General features: G+C 42.4%; 1 protein-coding gene across 7 annotated transcripts in view; it reads left to right on the top strand.

The window, feature by feature from the left end:
- SIM2 (SIM bHLH transcription factor 2) overlaps window positions 1-18,751 on the top strand; it is an 89,196-nt gene that overhangs the window by 50,325 nt on the left and 20,120 nt on the right. For 3 of the 7 annotated variants that reach the window (XM_067545280.1, XM_067545274.1, XM_067545276.1), the window contains exons 8-10: window positions 3,216-3,363; window positions 4,838-5,006; window positions 6,527-6,935. In XM_067545280.1, coding sequence (XP_067401381.1) covers window positions 3,216-3,363; window positions 4,838-5,006; window positions 6,527-6,935 — 726 coding nt within the window. Of the gene's footprint in view, window positions 1-3,215; window positions 3,364-4,837; window positions 5,007-6,526; window positions 6,936-7,540; window positions 8,793-18,751 lie in introns of those variants that run through there. The other 4 variants (XM_067545279.1, XM_067545278.1, XM_067545277.1 and 1 more) reach the window with 4 other exon arrangements.

Here is an 18,751-nt window from a genome sequence, read left to right as displayed (position 1 = left end):
TTCGGAGCGACCTCCGTTTGTCCTCATCGTCCTCTAGGTCAGAGGTGTTGAGCAGGCGGTCCCCGGCATAGAAGGGCGCCCAGGACCAAGGACGTACACAGCACCGCCGGTCCAGTAACTTGGGGTCTCCCAGGGGAGACAGTTGTTGGGAGAGCCGACGCCCCCACAAAGCGTCACAGCCTGTGGTGCAGTCAGCCCCGGGTTAGCCTCAGGGTCAATGGCAGCAACAATGGTCCTATTCGGTCCCATGGGGTATCCAGATGGGGCCGGGGCCCCAATCCATTGTGTCATCGGGGGTGCAGTCCGTGCCTCTGGCACAGGAGAAGGCCCAAAGACACCACTCCTTGAACGAGCAGTTGGACCCCATGGAGTGACTCTCAATGGGTGCAACCCTCTGCCAGGAGGGGGCGCATCCGTAGGACGCGCCTCGGCAGTCCTCTTCCTCCTCACCTGATGAGGCAGTCTCCTGGGACCACTCGGCACCACTGGAGGATTTCAGGGTGCACCAGGAGCTGCTCAAGAGGGTGGCCTCCAACTTGGGGCTGGAGATGAAGGAGTTAGAAGAGGCCGAAGATAGCCTTTTTAATATGCTGGCGGCAGCTGCACCAGCGAGAATGGCCCTCCCAGTCCATGAAACGGTCATTAAGATTGTTTTAACAGAGGACCTAAAACAGGAATTAGGAAAATGAGAAGGTGACTGAAAAAACAAGGGTGGAGCCCTGAACAACTCCTGCTGTACAAAGAAGAACTCTGCTGGGATACACAGAACAGAAGGTGCTCTACTAGTGTTACATTTATGCTTTGGGAGACTAAATCCCTAGATAATTTAAATTCAGGATAAGAGAAACCTGAAAATTAGACTAAGGGTATGACTACATTTTTAGCTGGGAATGAGATTCCCAGTTTGAGGAAACATACCCGTGCTAGCTCTGATCAAGCTAGTGCACTAAATATAGTGCGGGGATGTGAGTGACAGGAAGGGCTAGCTGCTCTGAGTACATGCTTAGTGTTTCTGTTGGGCATGCACTCGGCACAGCAATCCCCTCCTGTTGCTAGCTGAAAGCTAGCATGAATATGTCTCCTTGAGCTGAGACTCAGTCCCCAAGCTGGAAGTGTAGACAATACCCTAAGGTAAAGGAACTTACTTTTGGAAAACTTAGAGCGCATTGAAAAGCTCTCTCAGAAGATTAAGGCTAAAACGAGAGTGCCATTTGTGAGGCTTTGGGGTCTTTAGAGTATAGTTAAGCATGAAAGCATAATGCACAGAGATTTAACTGGATAACTCTGCTTAGTAACATCATAGATGTAGATTAGCAGTAATCGGAATTGTGACGCTGAAGGTGGGCTCCTTCATTTTGTCCAAGACTTAACCTTTGAATTAATGTATTGAGCTTATGGTTAATATATATTTTAGAGAAATAGGACAGCTGAACATGGTATAAAAAGGCCAGACAACTAAAACGGAACTCTTAGGTAAAAGAACTGAACAGCTTGGCATCTGCCATGATGGATTTCTGATCTCCCTCTCAAAGGATGCTGCAATTTACATTGGCATTTTCAGAATGTGTCTATTAGTGGAGGAGGAGATGTCTCCATAGCCAGAAAGACCTTGCAAGAGTCATTTTTGAGGGGATTTCCCGAGGAACTCCGGCAAGAGTGATTGGATTTGAAGAAAAGTTCATTTGAAGAAAAGTTCATCCACCTGTGTAGATGGATATGAGAGGAAGCTCATGTGAGATGACCCACAAACTGCAGATATAAGCATACTGACAGTTTAGGAGGGTGGTACCAAGAACAAATGTTCTAGACCTTCCATGACGCATTTAATTCAAAGTTCTAGCTCAAGTGTAGTATGTACTCTCTCTGACCAAGTATTTACAACATGCACATCACGCCTGTGGCACCTCAACACTATCAGAATTACAAAAACATAATTACTCCAAAGACTGAAAACCCGTGTCAACTACTAAAAGTACCATCGGGTGCTCTTCTATTCCATCCCTACTGATATCTTCACCAAAATGACCCTTTGTGAATATGAGTAATCAGATGAGCCCAAAAGTTGTATTTCAAGTGGTCATTTTCTCCACTACCACTGGTTTAAAGCAGAAAATTGTTGCTTGTCTGGCCCACTTATTGACTTGATCCTGCATTGAAAATCAACCTAGTTTCATTTTGGGAACTTTACCATCCAGTTCAGTGGAATACAGAATCAGGTTGACTGAGAGTAAGAGAGACTCTCTATTTTTTCATAGGATATCACACGAACCTACAGCGAGCTGCTGCTATTGGCTAAACCTTCCCTTACGAGCATTTGAGCATCATATACTGACTTTTTTCCTCAACTTAAAACAGATATTTGGTTATGTGGAAAAGGAGCGAGGTGGAGCTTCCCAATAAAGCCTTCAGGGTCATGCAAGAATGTTTAAGGGCTGGAGTTATTCCTTTGCTGTGAAGCATTAGTTAAATGCCTGGCACCAAACTAGAGAGAGCTGTGGAGAAGGGGGCCAGACTAAACATTTGGAGATTGTCCCCAGCTCCAGTTTTGCCCCTTCACAGAGAAGCCAAAGGGAGTGTTTAGAGGATTTACACCTCCAGTAAAAACTCTCCAATAATTGATTACTGTAGTTTTTTGAGCCTGCTCTTTATTTTTGTGTGTAAGAAAAGAACAAAAGAACTGTATTTTAAATTTGTCATATTAAAAAAATAAGCCCAGTCTTCAAAATAAAAAAAATTACTTTCCAGAGGGGAAAAAGAAATGCAGCCAAAAATGCATTACAAATGTTCATTCGTGTTTCAATCAATCAGTCAATTGCAAATGTTTCCAAATACTTTGGTAAAATAAAAAGTAAAAACAGTTCTCTCTCTGTTTCCAAATATTTTTGGATACTTCTACTTATCAGACCTTTTTTTTTAAAAAGCAGTCCAACGGGAGTGGGTGGTTATTACATTCCATAATTCACTATTTTGTTAGGGTGTGAGTGCAGAATAAATTGAGGGATGGAGGAGAGATGAAGGTAAATAATCTGTAATAAGATATTTGTAGATAATACTGCAAAACACTGAGAAACTATATAGAGGAGTGGGATCTTTGCAAGGAAGTTATGAGTTTACAGAGTGCAAGTTTCCTTGGTTTCCCTCTTTACAAATAAATCACTGTGGGAGCTGGTCACAAGATCAAGCAATGTGAAAAACTCTTTGCATTATGTTCACAGTGTTGGTGAAAGGCCAAGTCACGACCAAGTACTATCGGCTACTGTCCAAGCATGGAGGCTGGGTTTGGGTACAGAGCTATGCTACCATTGTGCATAACAGCCGTTCATCACGGCCTCACTGCATAGTGAGTGTCAATTATGTCCTTACGTAAGTCAAAATATTTTGTCCCATTAAACACATTTATCAGTACTTAATGGATTACTAATTCAATGCTTTATCCAAGTTTATTGGGTTCATCTTTTCTGGTATCTTGTATATACAAGCTACAACCATTTATCATTCCCCACCACCTCCCTCTTTTACTTACAGTAAGTGACTGTATAAGTGGCATATTGGGTAAAAGGAGTTTGTGTCCCCTCTGATTACATTTACACACTATTACGTTGCATCCTGAAGGATCCAAAGACCTTGTGGTGAACATGTCACATTACTGGTAATTATTTGGGTTACAGTGGAGCCTAGAGGCTGTGCTTGAGATCAGAGCCCCTGTATACTAGGCAGTTTCTGCCCTGAAGAGTTTTCATCTGACTAGACAAGACAGACAAAGGGTGGGAGAAAGGAAATATTTTTACATTTTACAGGCAAGAAATTGCGGTACAGTGAAATTAAGTCACTTGCCTAAGGCCTCACACACTTTTTTTTGGTATTTGCAAGTAACTGCCACAAAACCTGTGCATGGCGGTGGGCAGAATTTAGTTCTGTCATTTTATCAGACAGAAATCACTCCTAGTTATAGAATGAATGGGAAAAGATTTTGTCTAGTTATTCTTTCAACTGCCCCCTGTAAAACGTTTACTGAAAACTGTATCATTCCATGTGAAGTTCAATCTTTACACTGTATGCTTTTATATTGCTAATTTTCAGCTTTCCTGCTACACCTTCTCACTTCCCTCCACTGAAAGTTTTGGTAAGACCAAAAGGAATGGATTTAAAAAAAAAATCAGAACTGTGGCAATAAATGGAAAAACAAACCAACATGCCAAACAGCACGGAAGCCCCACAGCGTAGTCTTAAAAGATTCTTATTTTTTGTACAAAATTATCTATAAAATATTGTCTAAAGTCTGCTGTATCTATTGAACAGATAAATCCAAGAAAAGATAGACGTATCCATGAAATTCAACACTGCAGGGTGATTCTGTAGCTTGGTTGTAGCATATCACACTGGCAGAATGATGACTTGGGTTCCCTGTCCTCTCCTCAGTGTCAGTATTCAAATGTGCCAGGGAAAAAATGAACTAATGCTTGAGGAGGATTGGAGGATGCCAAACTGATCTTTGCCCTGCTGTTAGATTAGCTGCACATGAGCACTGTCTGTGGTCCCCAAGGTTGGTCCAAAAAAAAAAATGTTAAGAGAGCTTAAATTCAGATATTAGAGATGTTTAATACCAAGGTTGTAATCCTGTTCCTGATGGAATTTTTGCAGTCTACTTCCATGGGAATAAAATCAGGCCTTGTGACTCATCTCCCTCTCTCAAGTTCCCCACCCACCACTACAGACCAGATGAATATTCTGGATGGATAGTAATGAAAACATTGTGAAGCTAAACACATTTTCAAATATATTTTTCATTTGTGTAGTGCATTGAAGTATTTAACCTATCACAATGATTCTTTTGCAGCGATATTGAGTACAAGGAACTTCAGTTATCACTGGATCAGGTTACCATTTCTAAGTTACAATTTTCATGCAGAAACTCAATGTCTACCTCACAAGAAACAAGGAAAGTAGCAAAACCGAAAAGTAATAAAATGAAGGCAAAACTCAGAACAACTCCTTACCCGCAACAGGTAATGGTTTTCAGTAATACCCAACTACCAAGTAAACAGCATGTTTGTGTTTGGTCATCATGAGCTTTACTTGCAGATAGATTGAATATATAGATTGAATATATGCTGCCATAAAAATTTCCTTGAAATTCAAAGTTAACGTGAGGCTTGTTCTTTCTGGGGGGCAGGAGAATGCCATCCTATGTAAATGACATAGTGAAAATGGAGAAGATATAGCATGGGGGAAGGAGAGGCTTCACGGTTATCAGTCAGAAGTCAAAAGCTTTTTGATTTTAGGTATTCAGATTAGTTAGGAAAACTTGGTCTATGTTTTTTAAGCAAAAAGAGAACAATGTAACACAGAGAACAGATGCTGCCTGGTTAATTTGACCTGGTGTAAAATACACCAGTTTTTGCTAACCAAAGGTCTGGCTTCTCATGAATGCTGACAACTTCCTCCTGAAACAGAAGATAGCTTAGTGGATAGGATGCTGACCTGGGATTTAGGAGACTGGATTCAATGTCTACTGGGTAACTTGGGCAACTTCCGGTGCCTCAGTTTCCCAATATGTAAAAGGGGGGATAAGAATCTTGACCTTCTTTGTAAAAGTACTTTGAGATGTACACATGATAAAAGCTAGATATTATTATTGATCAGGAATGGGGAAAAACTAGTGCACACACTTCATTGAATACAATGGGAGCCAGTCAAGCATTTGGAGGAAGTGTGTGTTAAGTGACTCAGAGAGGATAGATCTTGACTTGCCACCATTCCAAAGCTTCTCATATTAATAAGTAAATCTTTTTTTAAGGTGTAAATCCTTTTACCATAAGAAAATGACACTTATATGTCATTTATCCAAGACTTCCTGTTCTTCAGAACAGGATTATATCCTCTGATGTCCAAGTATGTTAACACATTGAACAAAAACTTTTACTATCCAAAATTATTCCTAAACATTAGGAAGATTTAGGTTGTGCTGAAATTATTTTTCTGTGACATCAAAATAGTCTTTTGCTACTATCTTTATTCAATGACATAACTACTTTATTATATTTACATAGCACCTTAAAGATCTCCAAAGAGTTGCAAACCTGCCTTTGAAATGCAGCCATCTCTTTACAGCATTCTTCACACAATGTCCTAAACTGTCTCCAGTTAAAAACAGAGGGGAAATTTTAGATAGACACAATTATCCAAGTAAGATTTCTGACTGAGCATTAGGATGAATGTCCCAAATCTGTGAAAAGTCACATGGGATTTTTAATGAAAAGTGGTCAGCAACCTTGTTTCACATCAGATCCACTGATACAGTGCCTTTGTGGGGGACATTTACTCATTATTGTCTTAAAAGGAAAAATGCCATCTGCTGAATCATCAACACCACTTTCTGCATTACCAATTTTCCATGCAGCTTCCTAATCCAAGTATTGACCTGCCCTAACCCTACTTAGTTTATGAGATTTAATGAGGTCACAGTTCAAGGTGGAATGGCTAGAGGCTACACGGATACATTTCAACACTTCTCTTTATTTTTCAGCAGTACAGCTCATTCCAAACAGACAAACTGGAATGTGGCCAGGTTGGAAGCTGGAGATCTAGCCCTACAGCGAATGCTAGCACCATCCAAGAACAGACCTTCCATTCAGAAAACAGTGAACTTTTATATGCCCCCTCATATAGTTTGCCTTTCTCTTACCATTATGGACATTTCCCTGTAGATTCTCATGTCTTCAGTAGCAAAAAACAAATGCTGCCTTCTAAATTTGGGCAGTCTCAAGGATCACCTTGTGAAGTGGCTCGTTTTTTCTTGAGTACGCTGCAGACAAGTGGAGAACGCCAGTGGCACTACGCCAACCCTTTAGTACCTACCAGCCCATCGCCGTCTAAAAATCTTCCCGATCAACCAATGAACATTGCACGTCATAATCTTGCACAAAGTTATGAAGGTAGGTGTTATCGTAAAAAAAAAAAAAAAAAAGCTGCATAGCATTTGGAAGTTGTTTTGAATGTGTATTTTTAAAATATGAAAAATGGTATCTTTACTAAATACAGAAAAATATATCTTTGGGTTTAATATCTGGTATGTTTAAAAAGATACACTGTCATGACATTTAGACCTGCCTTTTTTCTTTTGGACATTTGAATAGGAATATTATCCAGTTTCAGAATGTCAATTGTTTTGTTTTTTGTTTTTTTTAAAAAAGCCTTTAGTGGGTAAATTTTCACAAAAGCAAAGATTCGGCCTTCCTTTACAGGCACAACTCACATGAATGTTTATGCACAGTTAGTTTGCAGGTGCAAAAATGTGGGTGCAAATTGTGCCAGCATAATCAGAAAGAAGTGGAAGTACTCAGATCTGCACCTACAATTCAACTACAGTAGCCAAAATACAGGCATGATTATACCCATGCAAAGGAAAGCCATCCTTTTAAAAAATGTACCTATTTTTAAAGTATTTGCCTTACATTTACTATAATTAATATAGTTGGTAAGTGTTTTTAGGATTGAGGTCAATGGGAAATTATCTATCTTGCTTACTAATTTTCTTCAGACAGTGTCTTCACTGATGGGAGCTGTACCATCTCTCCACACAGATGGGGCAGCTCAAACACTTTGAAAGGAACTCAGGGGATGTTGGCCTCTCCCACCAGGCAACCCACAAGAAAAGTACTTCAAAAGCTTTAGGAAATGTTAAATATAAATAAATAAAGTAAGAAGCAGAAAATTCAGTCTAATCCTTATGTGAAATAGGTTTTAAATCTCTCTCTGCTCAATGTTTACACCACTATAAAGCTGTAATGGGAGCCTGCAGTAGTAAGATGGATAAACTGAAAAGCACTAGTTAGGACTGATTAGCTGAGACATTACCGGAAGGAAGGAAGTTTTCCATTCTTCTGTGGAATGTCTCCTCTGATGGAAAGTAGTGAGAAAAAAAGATGGGGAAGGACAGGTAGGATCAAAAGCTTTAGAGATCCCAAGGACATTACAGGATTTAGACAGTTGTGGACCACTGACTGGGGCACCCTGCTCCTGATGGAGGTGTGTGCAGATGCTTGAAGATGGATCTTACTGTGGCTGACTAAATGGGGTATCAAGTAACATCTGAAGCCTTTCACATTTCTTCCATGGAGGCCAAAGCAATCTCTGGCCAGGATATTGCCAAACTCTTCAGTGAATGAGCTTGATGATGTTGTATATCTGGATTCCTTAGACTTTGCATGTTTCCAATCTAAAACTACAAATCCATCTGGCACCTGAAGCTTGAGAAGACTTTTTACCTTTGTATTTTGGATGAAAAGAAACTGTAATGAAGGTTTTCTGTATTGCTTTGTTCAGTTTAATATATTTTCCGAGCACTGTGGTCAAAGGTGTGCCAGACTCTGATGAATGTTGTGGATTTGCACAAAAAGAAAAGAGCAGAGATTCTTAGCTGGTGTGAAGAGGAGTATTTATTTCCAGAAAAAATTGAGTGATATCCTAGGAACTATTTTGTCCTTGTGAAAGATCCAACAGAGATCCTTGTAGACAAAAAATGTACACACTGAGGCGTTAAATCAGAGGTCTGGTCTACACTGGTGACTTAATTCGAATTAAAGTCCCTTAATTTGAATTAATTACTCCTGTGTCTACACTTGTGCATTCTTAATTCGAATTAAGGAGCCTTTAAAATCGAATTAATAAAACCACCCTGCAAGTGGATTAGTGCCTGAAGCGCATCAGTTAATTCGCATTAGTGTGAGTGTAGACACAATGGGACTTAATTCAAATTAATTGGCCTCCAGACTGTATCCCATGATGCCCCATTTCAGTATCCTCCTCCTGTGGTGAATGGGTTTAAAATCCGAGATGCAATCACACCCCCCCCCCCCCACACACACACACACAAGCCCTTTGAAGTTTGTCTCTTTAAGGGTTTGAAAGATTTCACCACCTACAACCTTCCCCGCATGGTGAATGCATTTTAACTGCCCAGCAAGCCCTCTGCAGTTTGTCCCTTTGCAAGTTTAGCCCTTTAAAGTTTGTCCCTTTGAAAGATTTCACCACCCACCGCCCTCCCCGCATAGTAAATGAGTTTTAAATGCCAGCAGTGAGAGGAAATTCTTTGCTACATTGTTTCAGTGGCCAATCATGGAAATTGATACTTTCTTAAGAGTGCCACATGTGGATACATTATATCATGCTTCCATCAGTGAAATGGAAACATTTGTATCGCTGTATTAATTAAAGTTAAAGAAGTATGGGTTGGATGAATGGACTATAAAATGGATAGAGAACTGGCTAGAGCATAGGGCTCAACGAGTAGTGATCAATGGCTCCATGTCTAGCTGGCAACCGGTCACAAGCGGAGTGCCCCAGGGGTCGGTCCTGGGGCCGGTTTTGTTCAACATCTTTATTAATGATCTGGAGGATGGGGTAGATTGCACCCTCAGCAAGTTTGCGGACGACACTAAGCTGGGGGGAGTGGTAGATACCCTGGAGGGTAGGGATAGGATACAGAGTGACCTAACCAAACTGGAGGATTGGGCCAAAAGAAATCTAATGAGGTTCAACAAAGAAAAATGCAGAGTCCTCCACTTAGGAAGAAAGAATCCCATGCACAGCTATAGACTGAGGACCGACGAGCTGGGCAGCAGCTCTGCAGAAAAGGACCTGGGGGTAACGGTGGATAAAAAGCTGGATATGAGTCAGCAGTGTGCCCTGGTTGTCAAGAAGGCTAATGGCATATTGGGCTGCATTAGGAGGGGCATTGCCAGCAGGTCACGGGAAGTGATTATTCCCCTCTATTCGGCATTGGTGAGGCCGCATTTAGAATATTGTGTCCAGTTTTGGGCCCCTCACTACAAAAAGGATGTGGACAAGTTGGAGAGAGTGCAGCGGAGGGCAACCAAAATGATTAGGGGGCTGGAGCACAGGACTTATGAGGAGAGGCTGAGGGAACTCGGCTTGTTTAGTCTGCAAAAGAGAAGAGTGAGGGGGGATTTGATAGCGGCCTTTAACTACCTGAAAGGGGGTTCCAGGGAGGATGGGGCTAGGCTGTTCTCGGTGGTGGCAGATGACCGAACAAGGAGCAACGGTCTCAAGTTGCAGGGCGGGAGGTCTAAGTTGGACATTAGGAAAAAGTTTTTTACTAGGAGGGTGGTGAAGCACTGGAATGGGTTACCTAGGGAGGTGGTGGAATCTCCATCCTTAGAGGTTTTTAAGGTGAGGCTTGACAAAGCCCTGGTTGGGATGATATAGCTGAGGTTAATCCTGCTTTGAGCAGGGGGTTGGACTAGATGACCTCCTGAGGTCCCTTCCAACTCTAATATTCTATGATTCTATGATTCTATACTAACTGACTCAGTTGTTATTTATCTTACAGACACCTGTAGAATCAAAATCAAAGGCAAGCAATATACGGGGAGTGGTAGGGGGAGCATAAAAGGCAAACAGCATACAGGTGGGGCGGTTCGTTTAGCGAAGGGAAAAATCAAAGGCAAGCAATATACACGGGAGTGGTGGGGGGAGCATAAAAGGCAAACAGCATACAGTTCTAAAGTAATCCAGGATAAGCTGCGATGTATTTGTCACGGTCAAAATGAGAGCATAGTTCAGCTGGCTCCATGTGCCTGCAGCAATGGCGATCGGAGGAGTAAAAAAACAGCATGAAAATCCTTTTCCTGTTTGTTTGGGGGTGGGGGAAGAGGGTGGGGGAATCAGCGCTGCATCCTGGGATGATGACACTCATCACAACAGCCTCTATGGTTAGTTGCACTGTGGGATAGCTTCCCACATTGCACTGCTTTCTAATTCGAATTAAGGCTGACCAGCGTGGACGCAAGAAACCAGCACAAACACTGTAGTGTGGACAGTCTGCAGCGCTTTCTATAAATCACTTTCTGTAATTCGAATTAAGCTAATTCGAATTAGTATTGCAGTGTAGACATAGCCATAGACTTATGAATAAACCTTCATGCAGGAAATGAAGGGAAGCTGGTATCTTAGTAAAAAAATTCTTCAAATGCTTAGAGTAAACTTATGTGGTAAGATAAGAGAAACAGATTATCCTAGGAGTACTGAAATCAGCTATGGTTTTCCTCTCTGCTTCCAAGACATTAGATGAAGGGAGATAGGATTGTGATATAGAAGACAGAGAGAATGTCCATCCTTTGCTGGAGAAGAAGGGGTATAATGATGGACGTTTATATTAGGTGTGAAAACCAAGGCCTTTTTGAACAATTGACATCATTTTTGCTTCCTCTCCCCCCCCCCCCTTTTTTTTTTTTTAAATTTGCTCTGTTTTTGGACTAGAGGGATGGGGAAATGTGTACAGAACAGACCCTGGCCACCACATTTGCCTGACCAAAAGGGTTTTATACTGAAATTGAACATGACTATAGACAACTATATTGCCTTTGAAAGATTGGTATGTGCAGCTGTGCTTCTAATAAGTATATGCAAGTCAAGAAGAGTACAGAAAATGTTGTGGCTGTCAAGGAAAGGATACTCATCTGAAACTTAGAGTTTCTTATGCACATATTGATATATCCTTCAGTTTCATAACATATTCACACCTCCTGCCCTCTTTTTCACAATGAAGAGAATGGAATTTAGACCTGTGACAGGGTGCTGGATAACCAAAAGCCGAGCCAGTCCTCTGTCATGTGAGGAGCCGACTGAGTAAGCCTGCACTTAGTGAGCCAATAGGAAGCAGCTGTTGGGCTCGTTAGCCAGGGCTATAAAAGGCTCACAGGAAGGAAGTGCAGGGGAGAAGAAGCCAGAAAGGGAGAAGCCACAGAAGAGGGAGGAGAGTGAGCTCCTCTCAGTTGGGGGCTGAGACTGCGAGGCCCTGAGGCCGGTAAGCTTGGACGGTTTGTGCATAGAAGGTGGTAGGCAAATAAATTGCACTGGTGGGAGCACGAAGCCAAGGTCTCTGGTTTGTGGGTGCAGAGGAGCTGAGCAGCAGGAGGGCCCTGCGCAAGCCTGCTACAAGACCCAAACATTTCTCTGGTTCTGAAATGGATTGTATAGCATAAGACAGAAAATGTGGGATTTCTCTTGAAGAAAGAAATGTTTTAAAATGTTTTAAAGAAAGCTTGGAAATTGGACACTAGATGAAAAATGCTTTTGGAAAGTGAATCTATTCTTGGACATTTATTGCTAGTGAAATTGCAACATTTAGGAATAAAATGGGAAAAACATCCCTGTAAGCTTAGGCCAGGTCAGAGATCATTCATGTGTCTCAGAGTTTCTGGAGTTAGGAGTAGAGCCTCCTGAGGACACTGGGGATTTTATTTCTACCCTCTGTTTCAGAATTTGTCTCCTCCATAGCCAGAATCAGAACTGTTGCTACTGGCAAACAGGAGGCCTGGATCCCTGGAAGCAACCCCTTCCTTAGATTTGTATGGAATAGGAAGGAAAGGAGTGTCTGATCTTGCCCACACCATCAGCTACTGCTTTTTCCTTTGCTTCACTGGACTGGTGAGAACAAGTCAACTTTGAAGCAGAGAGGATCTGTTTAGAGTCATTAACTGCATTCCAAAGGAAAGCCAAATATGATATCTGGCAACAGGGTTTGAGGCCACTGCAAAGCACATTACTTCCATAGAGGCATGTGCCAAAAAGCCTGTGAGCTGAAGATACGTTTTTCAGTATGACTTCTATTTTGTTTTGGCAAAAGCTGAGATTTTAAAGTCATCAGACCAAACCATCGAAGTTCTAGAAAAGTATGTAGCACACAAAGCTGTCTGCAAATCAGATGATGCTGTCTCAGAATCTTGTCTTAAGGCTTCTTTTACTTTCCTTCTGACTGGGAAAGAAGAGAGGAAGAAATCCCGTCAGAGAACATAACTGTCTCTTCAGTCAGGGAGGATCTCTCTGCAGTAGTTATGTAAGGAACCAACTGGGACAGAAAATTCCAGCCCTGACCAGATTCTGTTATCCACCCCAGTGTGCCGAAACTCAAGTATCCTGAAAAATATCAAGAGTGACACAACCTGTGAAACAGATCCTTGCCCCGCTTCGATAAGTAAAAGCCAGTGAACGTCTATGACTACTATTAATGGAAATATAGTCAATATCTTCTTCAGAAAAGCACACCTACCAAACTCTTTGACAACTGCAATCCTCAAGAAGTCGACACTTATTCCTGAAGATTTCTCCAACTATTGTTTCATCTCCAGCCTGCAGTTCCTGGGCAGAAAAATTGAGGAAGTAATAACCACCAAGCTCCAACAAGATGTGACATCAGATAGCATCTTAGATGCCTCACAACCGGCATTCAGACCAGGGCACAGCGCAGATACGGCTCTAGTGGCAGTAAAAGATGATTCCCTCATGGCCACTGACACAGGTGAGATCTCCATGCTCATGTCTTTGACCCAGCAGACCACATAGTGCTAAGTGGCCTATGTCACACAGCAGGGAGTAGCTGGCCTAGCACTACAGTGCCTCTTGTCATTCTTCTCTAGCAGAACTCAGGGAGTGGTGATGGTAACTGCTCCTCCTCTCCAATGGCCCTCTCCTGCAGGGATCCATACTGATTTTCTTCAATACCTACATGAGACCACTGGGAGAGAAAGTGAGATGCCATAGGCTCAGGTGCCAACAGAGACAAAGTAGGTGAGGTAAATAGTTTCACTGTCATCAGCATACATCTCATTCTCAACTGATGCAATCGTTGATGCTACTAAAATGTCAAGAATGCCAGGGGAAGTAAGCTTTTAGATGAAGAGCAGCTGACTCAAGCTGAACCCAGGCAAAACCAAAGTGATTCTGGTCAGAAAGGGGAAATGCTTTGAAGAATTGGCCAAGATGTTGCCTGTGCCTTTCACTGAAGGCTACAGCCCCCATTTGTCAAAGTAGTGTGAAGCATCAGGATCCTTTTTAACTCCTTGCTAAGCTTGGATGACTAGGCAGTATCAATTTCCAAAACTGCCTTCTTTCAACTCCAGTTTGTGAGGAAATTTCATCCCTTCCTCCTGGATGAGGACCTGGCCACAGTAATCCATTCATTTGTCACCTCCAGGCTGTATGACTTTAATGCACTGTGTCTGAAGTTGCACGTGAAGATGATGCACCGGCTCTGGCTGGTACAGAATGTGGCTGCCCACCTTCTCCATGGCTCAGGCTATGATGAGCACCTGAGACCTGTGCTCATGTCCCTCCACTGGCTCCCAGTTGGCTTCCAATAACAGCTTAAGGTCTTGCGCCTAATGTTCAAACCCATTAATAGAGTAAGCCCCAGCTACATCAAGATCTAATTTAAATCTATGAACCACCATGACAGCTGTACTCTTCTGTGACAATGCAGATCACAAAGCCCAGGATGAAGCATGTGAGAGGAGGGGACAAAGGCCTCTCTTGAGGGGAATCTGACTATGGAACAATCTTCAAGAGGAGATCAGGCAAATCCAGAGTCTGATCATCTTTAGGAAAAGTTGCAAAGCCATCCTGTCACAAGGAGAACTGGGTTCTTTAAGAGGGAACTGGTCCAGCCCACCTGTGCCTCAGAACAGCCTCTTGATGGAGTCTGATAGAGTGTGCAGGTGTTTCTGCTTTCTATAAAGAGCCAGAGGGGAGCAGGACATGGAAGAAGCACCTATGGCAGAGAAGAGCTTTCGTGAGCAGGAGATCCTGACTGAGAGACGGGTTTGGGCCAAAGCCTGAGCTCTAGCTGGGAAGGGCTGGAAATGGCAGCTTTGTGAAGAGCAGACAGGGACAGAAGAAGAGCTCTGGTAGAAGATGCTGGAACCGAGTATGAACTTGTGTTGTGGTGACAGACTTTATTTTGGGACATCAAGGATTGTTTTGAAGTGTTTCTGTTATTAAACCAGCTGCAGGCAGGGATATTAAGTGTGTTAAGTCACAAGAAAGACTGTGTGGAATTCTTAAGGGTCCAGAGGAGGAGAAACAGAGTCAGGGCACCACAGAGCCATGCCTGCACATTTTTTTTGAGAGAGCCTTTCCAACGTAAGTGATGCTCAATTTGATCACCCTGTAATTACCAAATTTCTCCTATCCTTCTCTGCCCCCCCAAAAACAACCCCATCTCCGAGCAGAGTTTTGGCTTCATAAAGGGAGAAGTGCCAGAGCCTCCCATGAAGTCTACTGCGAACTCTGCTATTGATTTTACATGGAAGGTGCTCGGATATTATAGTGATGGGAAGCAGTATGAAAACAACTGATGCCCAAAATTTATTTAAAGAGGGCATCCTTAGCGCCTCGAACTTTGCAAAGTTTTAGAGACTGAATTTGGCCCTCACCTGGAAACTTGCCGTCAGATCTTAAAACATCTACGAATGGGAAAACACAAAGGTTGTACCTGATGTCATCTTAGAGGAGACCACCACCTTTGATTTTGGTTTCCTCAAGCTAAAGCACAGCAGGCTGGACACTAATGTACTGATATCCTTTGTCTTCATGGTCTCAACCAAGGGAGGTGAGAACATTTCCCCCCTTATAATTCTCTCTCAAGATGTGCTCCCTCAGTTTCTGCAAATTTCCATCTCTCAGTAGAGGAGAAAAGGGAATAAAAAAACATACATTTCTGATCTCTTAGTGGCTTTTGGTTTATTAGCCTTTTTTTCTTAATCCCTTGGGTTTTCTGCGGGGAGATACAGACATCCATATACTTGTGTAAGTTGTTGGGGGCGGAGGGGCTGATCCCATTTTCCTTTGCCTGGGAACTTGAGGCAGGAACTACTCATTAGAATATAAGCAATCTGTACCATAGTCATAATTCCCAATGCACTATCCTGAGGTAATTGCTCCACTAAAAAAGCACCTGTTTTAGCCCATAGGCTGCAACTGAGGACTCTTTGCTGCCAAGGTGACTGCATCTAATTTGTTGGTGACGTGCCTCACATTATTTCAGGTGGAAATGATCACTGGGGCTATGTACACAGTGATGGCAACAAATTTGCCACCGTCAGATCAATTTTTCCGGTTCGATTGAGTGGCAGTCAATCTAATAAAACCACCTCCTCAAAAAACGTAGCGCTGCATTGACGTACCCTAAAGGGATGTTACAAAGTCGACAGAAGTTAGGCAAGCTACTCAGTTTGTGTAACTCCTGTCGACTGCAGCCAAATTTTGCCCGCAGTGTAGATCAGGCCTGAGAGACATCAGAATCTGTGTGGCTTGGGATGGTTCCAGGTTCCTTTCCTTCCAGTGCTACATGTTCTGAAATGGAGTGCGGCAATGTGAAGACTGAGGACAACTTTGCCTTTCAGCTTCAGAGCCTTTTCTGCTGGTAGAATGAGACTCTCTGAGTTGTGCATACTGAGAATAAAATACCTGGCTGCCAGTGTTTCTTATATATTGGTCACTCTCTGGACTTTGACTGTCCTTTTCTGGTCTGCTCCACCATCTCCAGGTAGAGTGTGTTCCTCAGAGTGGTCCCTACGTGGGGAAAAAATTCCCCGGAGAGGAACAGAAAGAGAAGGAGGAAAAAGTGCTCACAGCTGCTGCAATTTTAAAAAGGGACAAAGTTTAAAACAAGAATAGCCAACGCTGGAAAGCAGCATGGCCATTCTTAAGGTTGGAGGGAAGGTGCTTCTGCCAGACTTCCCAGTGTTCCTTTCAAATCACTTGAGTTGCACCCAGTTCGTGAGGGAAAGAGTGCAACCACTCAGTGAGGATTAGTGGAGACACGATGAAGAATGGACCAGGTTTGCTCTTGCTAGTGTCAGTTGTTGTGAACAGAGGCAAGTACAAGGGCCCTTCTGCAAAGCCTTTGTGACCTTCTGTTGTAAGGCCCAATGTTAATTGTGCAACATCCTCTGTCTCACCTGTCCCAAACTGTCTGCCATGCCTACAGGGAGAACTCAGTCCCACTGGGGGACGAGAGAGTTGACAGGAAATGCGTCCCGAATTAATGCAGTGCCTCCTAGCCATTGTAAAGCAGCTTTTACTTCACACAATTCAACCCTGGAGAACAAGCAGTAAATCTGTCACAGGCATTTCATTGTGTGTCTGATGGGGTTGAGAGCCCTGCAGCTGTGAGGATGACAGTATTAGCTGAACCAGTCCTGGTGTAAACTACTTCCTGTGGCAGCATGGTGCTCTGCGTCTGCTTTCAACCACTAAATTTCCCACTGGAGGGCATCCCATGAGAAGCCTCCACCAGGGTGTACTTGGGCTTCTTCAGCAAAGACCCTGGGCTAACTCTACCCTAGTTCCAAAAAAGTGTTCTGAGACTGAGCAAACAAAACAAAAGCTAGTGTATACATGACCAATAATGTTTTGTGTTCTGCTGCTCCAAAACCCCATAAATGTGGTGAAGTTGTCCTACAACCAGAGAGGTAAACTAAACTGTCAGATTTATCTTTAGCTTTAACTTTAGATTAAATCCATACTCCATAAATAGGAAAGGCCAAAAATTAACCGCAAACTATAGCTGTCAATAATAGAATTCAATAGGCTACTTACAAAACAAAAATACAAGACTGGGTTCTTTTAATTCTTATGATACTGGCTAATCCCCAGGTCTTTAAAATTGAGTGCTTAAGTTGGGGGAGGGGGGTCTTATTTGGATGAAAGGAAGCAGCAGTAAAGGAAATGGGGCTTCTGCTAATAGGGAATAGGGACAGAAGCTAAATTCTGCTCCAAACTGCAATAAATAGAGCAGATATATTGCATCTTAGGGATTATCTACACAGGAAAATTTACTGGCATAACTATACCAGTGTACTGCTTCCAAGCAACATAAACTAAACTGCAAAAAGACACTCATATTCCAGAATAAGAGCATCCACACAAGAAGTTCTACTAGTACAACTATTGAGTATAATTATACCAGTAAATTTCCATGTGTAGAAAAGCCTTTAGTGCTATAAGAATTAAACACTGCTTTCACTTGTGAACTAAGGTGTCATTTTGTCTCTTAACAAAGTGTGTGTACTGTTTAGTGTGAAATTTATAAAAAAAATTAAAAATAATATTTCAAAGTTAGTTTATCCTTTTATTTAGTTTTTGAAAAAACTAAGTCCAGCATTCTGGACCAAATTCTGTTATTAGTTATGTGCTGCAACTCCCACTGAAATCAGTGGAGATTGTGTGTAGTTGATGGCTTCACTATGTCTGCAGCAGTAAATATTTTAGTGGCAGAGATGTCAGCAATCACTACAGGGTGAAACCTATGTAAGGATATGTCTACACAACAGCTGGCAGCGTGCTTCCCAGCATGGGTAGACAGACATAAGCTTGCTGTGTTTGAGCTAGTGCGCTAAAAAGAGCCATGTAGCTGGCGGCCACAGAGGCAGCAGCTTGGGCTAGCTACCTGACTACCAATCCAACCTGACCTCTAGAGTACATACACAGGTGGCTACTCCGAGCTACACTGCTATTTTTAGTGTGCTAGCTCAAAAGCAAACCTAGCACATCCGGTTACCCACACTGGGAAGCACATCCCAGCTGCAGTGTAGACGCTGTAACATGTTGGGTAAAATTTTTGAACAGCCCAAGTTCCTTTTTCAAAAGTCACTTAGGAGCCTAAGTTATACTTACTTTTACTGAGACTTTGAGTGCCTAAATAACCTTTAATATCAGACATTCAAATAACATCTGTTTCTTGGCATTGAGACTAGAGAGCTCAGATTATTACTAATGAGAAACTGCATTTTATGCTCTGGTTGAATATTGCATAACTTTAGTCAGATAGGATAGGAATAAAACAGATAGCTGCTTCTCCCATCATCTGTAGGCAAAATGGCACGAAACAGAAAGGCAGGGTGAAACAAAAAGAAAACAATGCAACCAACTACTATTAAGTAATGTATCC

The sequence above is a fragment of the Emydura macquarii genome, unplaced genomic scaffold (assembly GCF_026122565.2).
Source record: "Emydura macquarii macquarii isolate MOO-44397 ecotype Brisbane River unplaced genomic scaffold, CSIRO-AGI_Emac_v2 contig_1043, whole genome shotgun sequence".
Taxonomy (NCBI): domain Eukaryota; kingdom Metazoa; phylum Chordata; order Testudines; family Chelidae; genus Emydura; species Emydura macquarii.
Note: the sequence above shows the minus strand (reverse complement) of the source record. Positions and strands in the feature narration are given on the sequence as shown.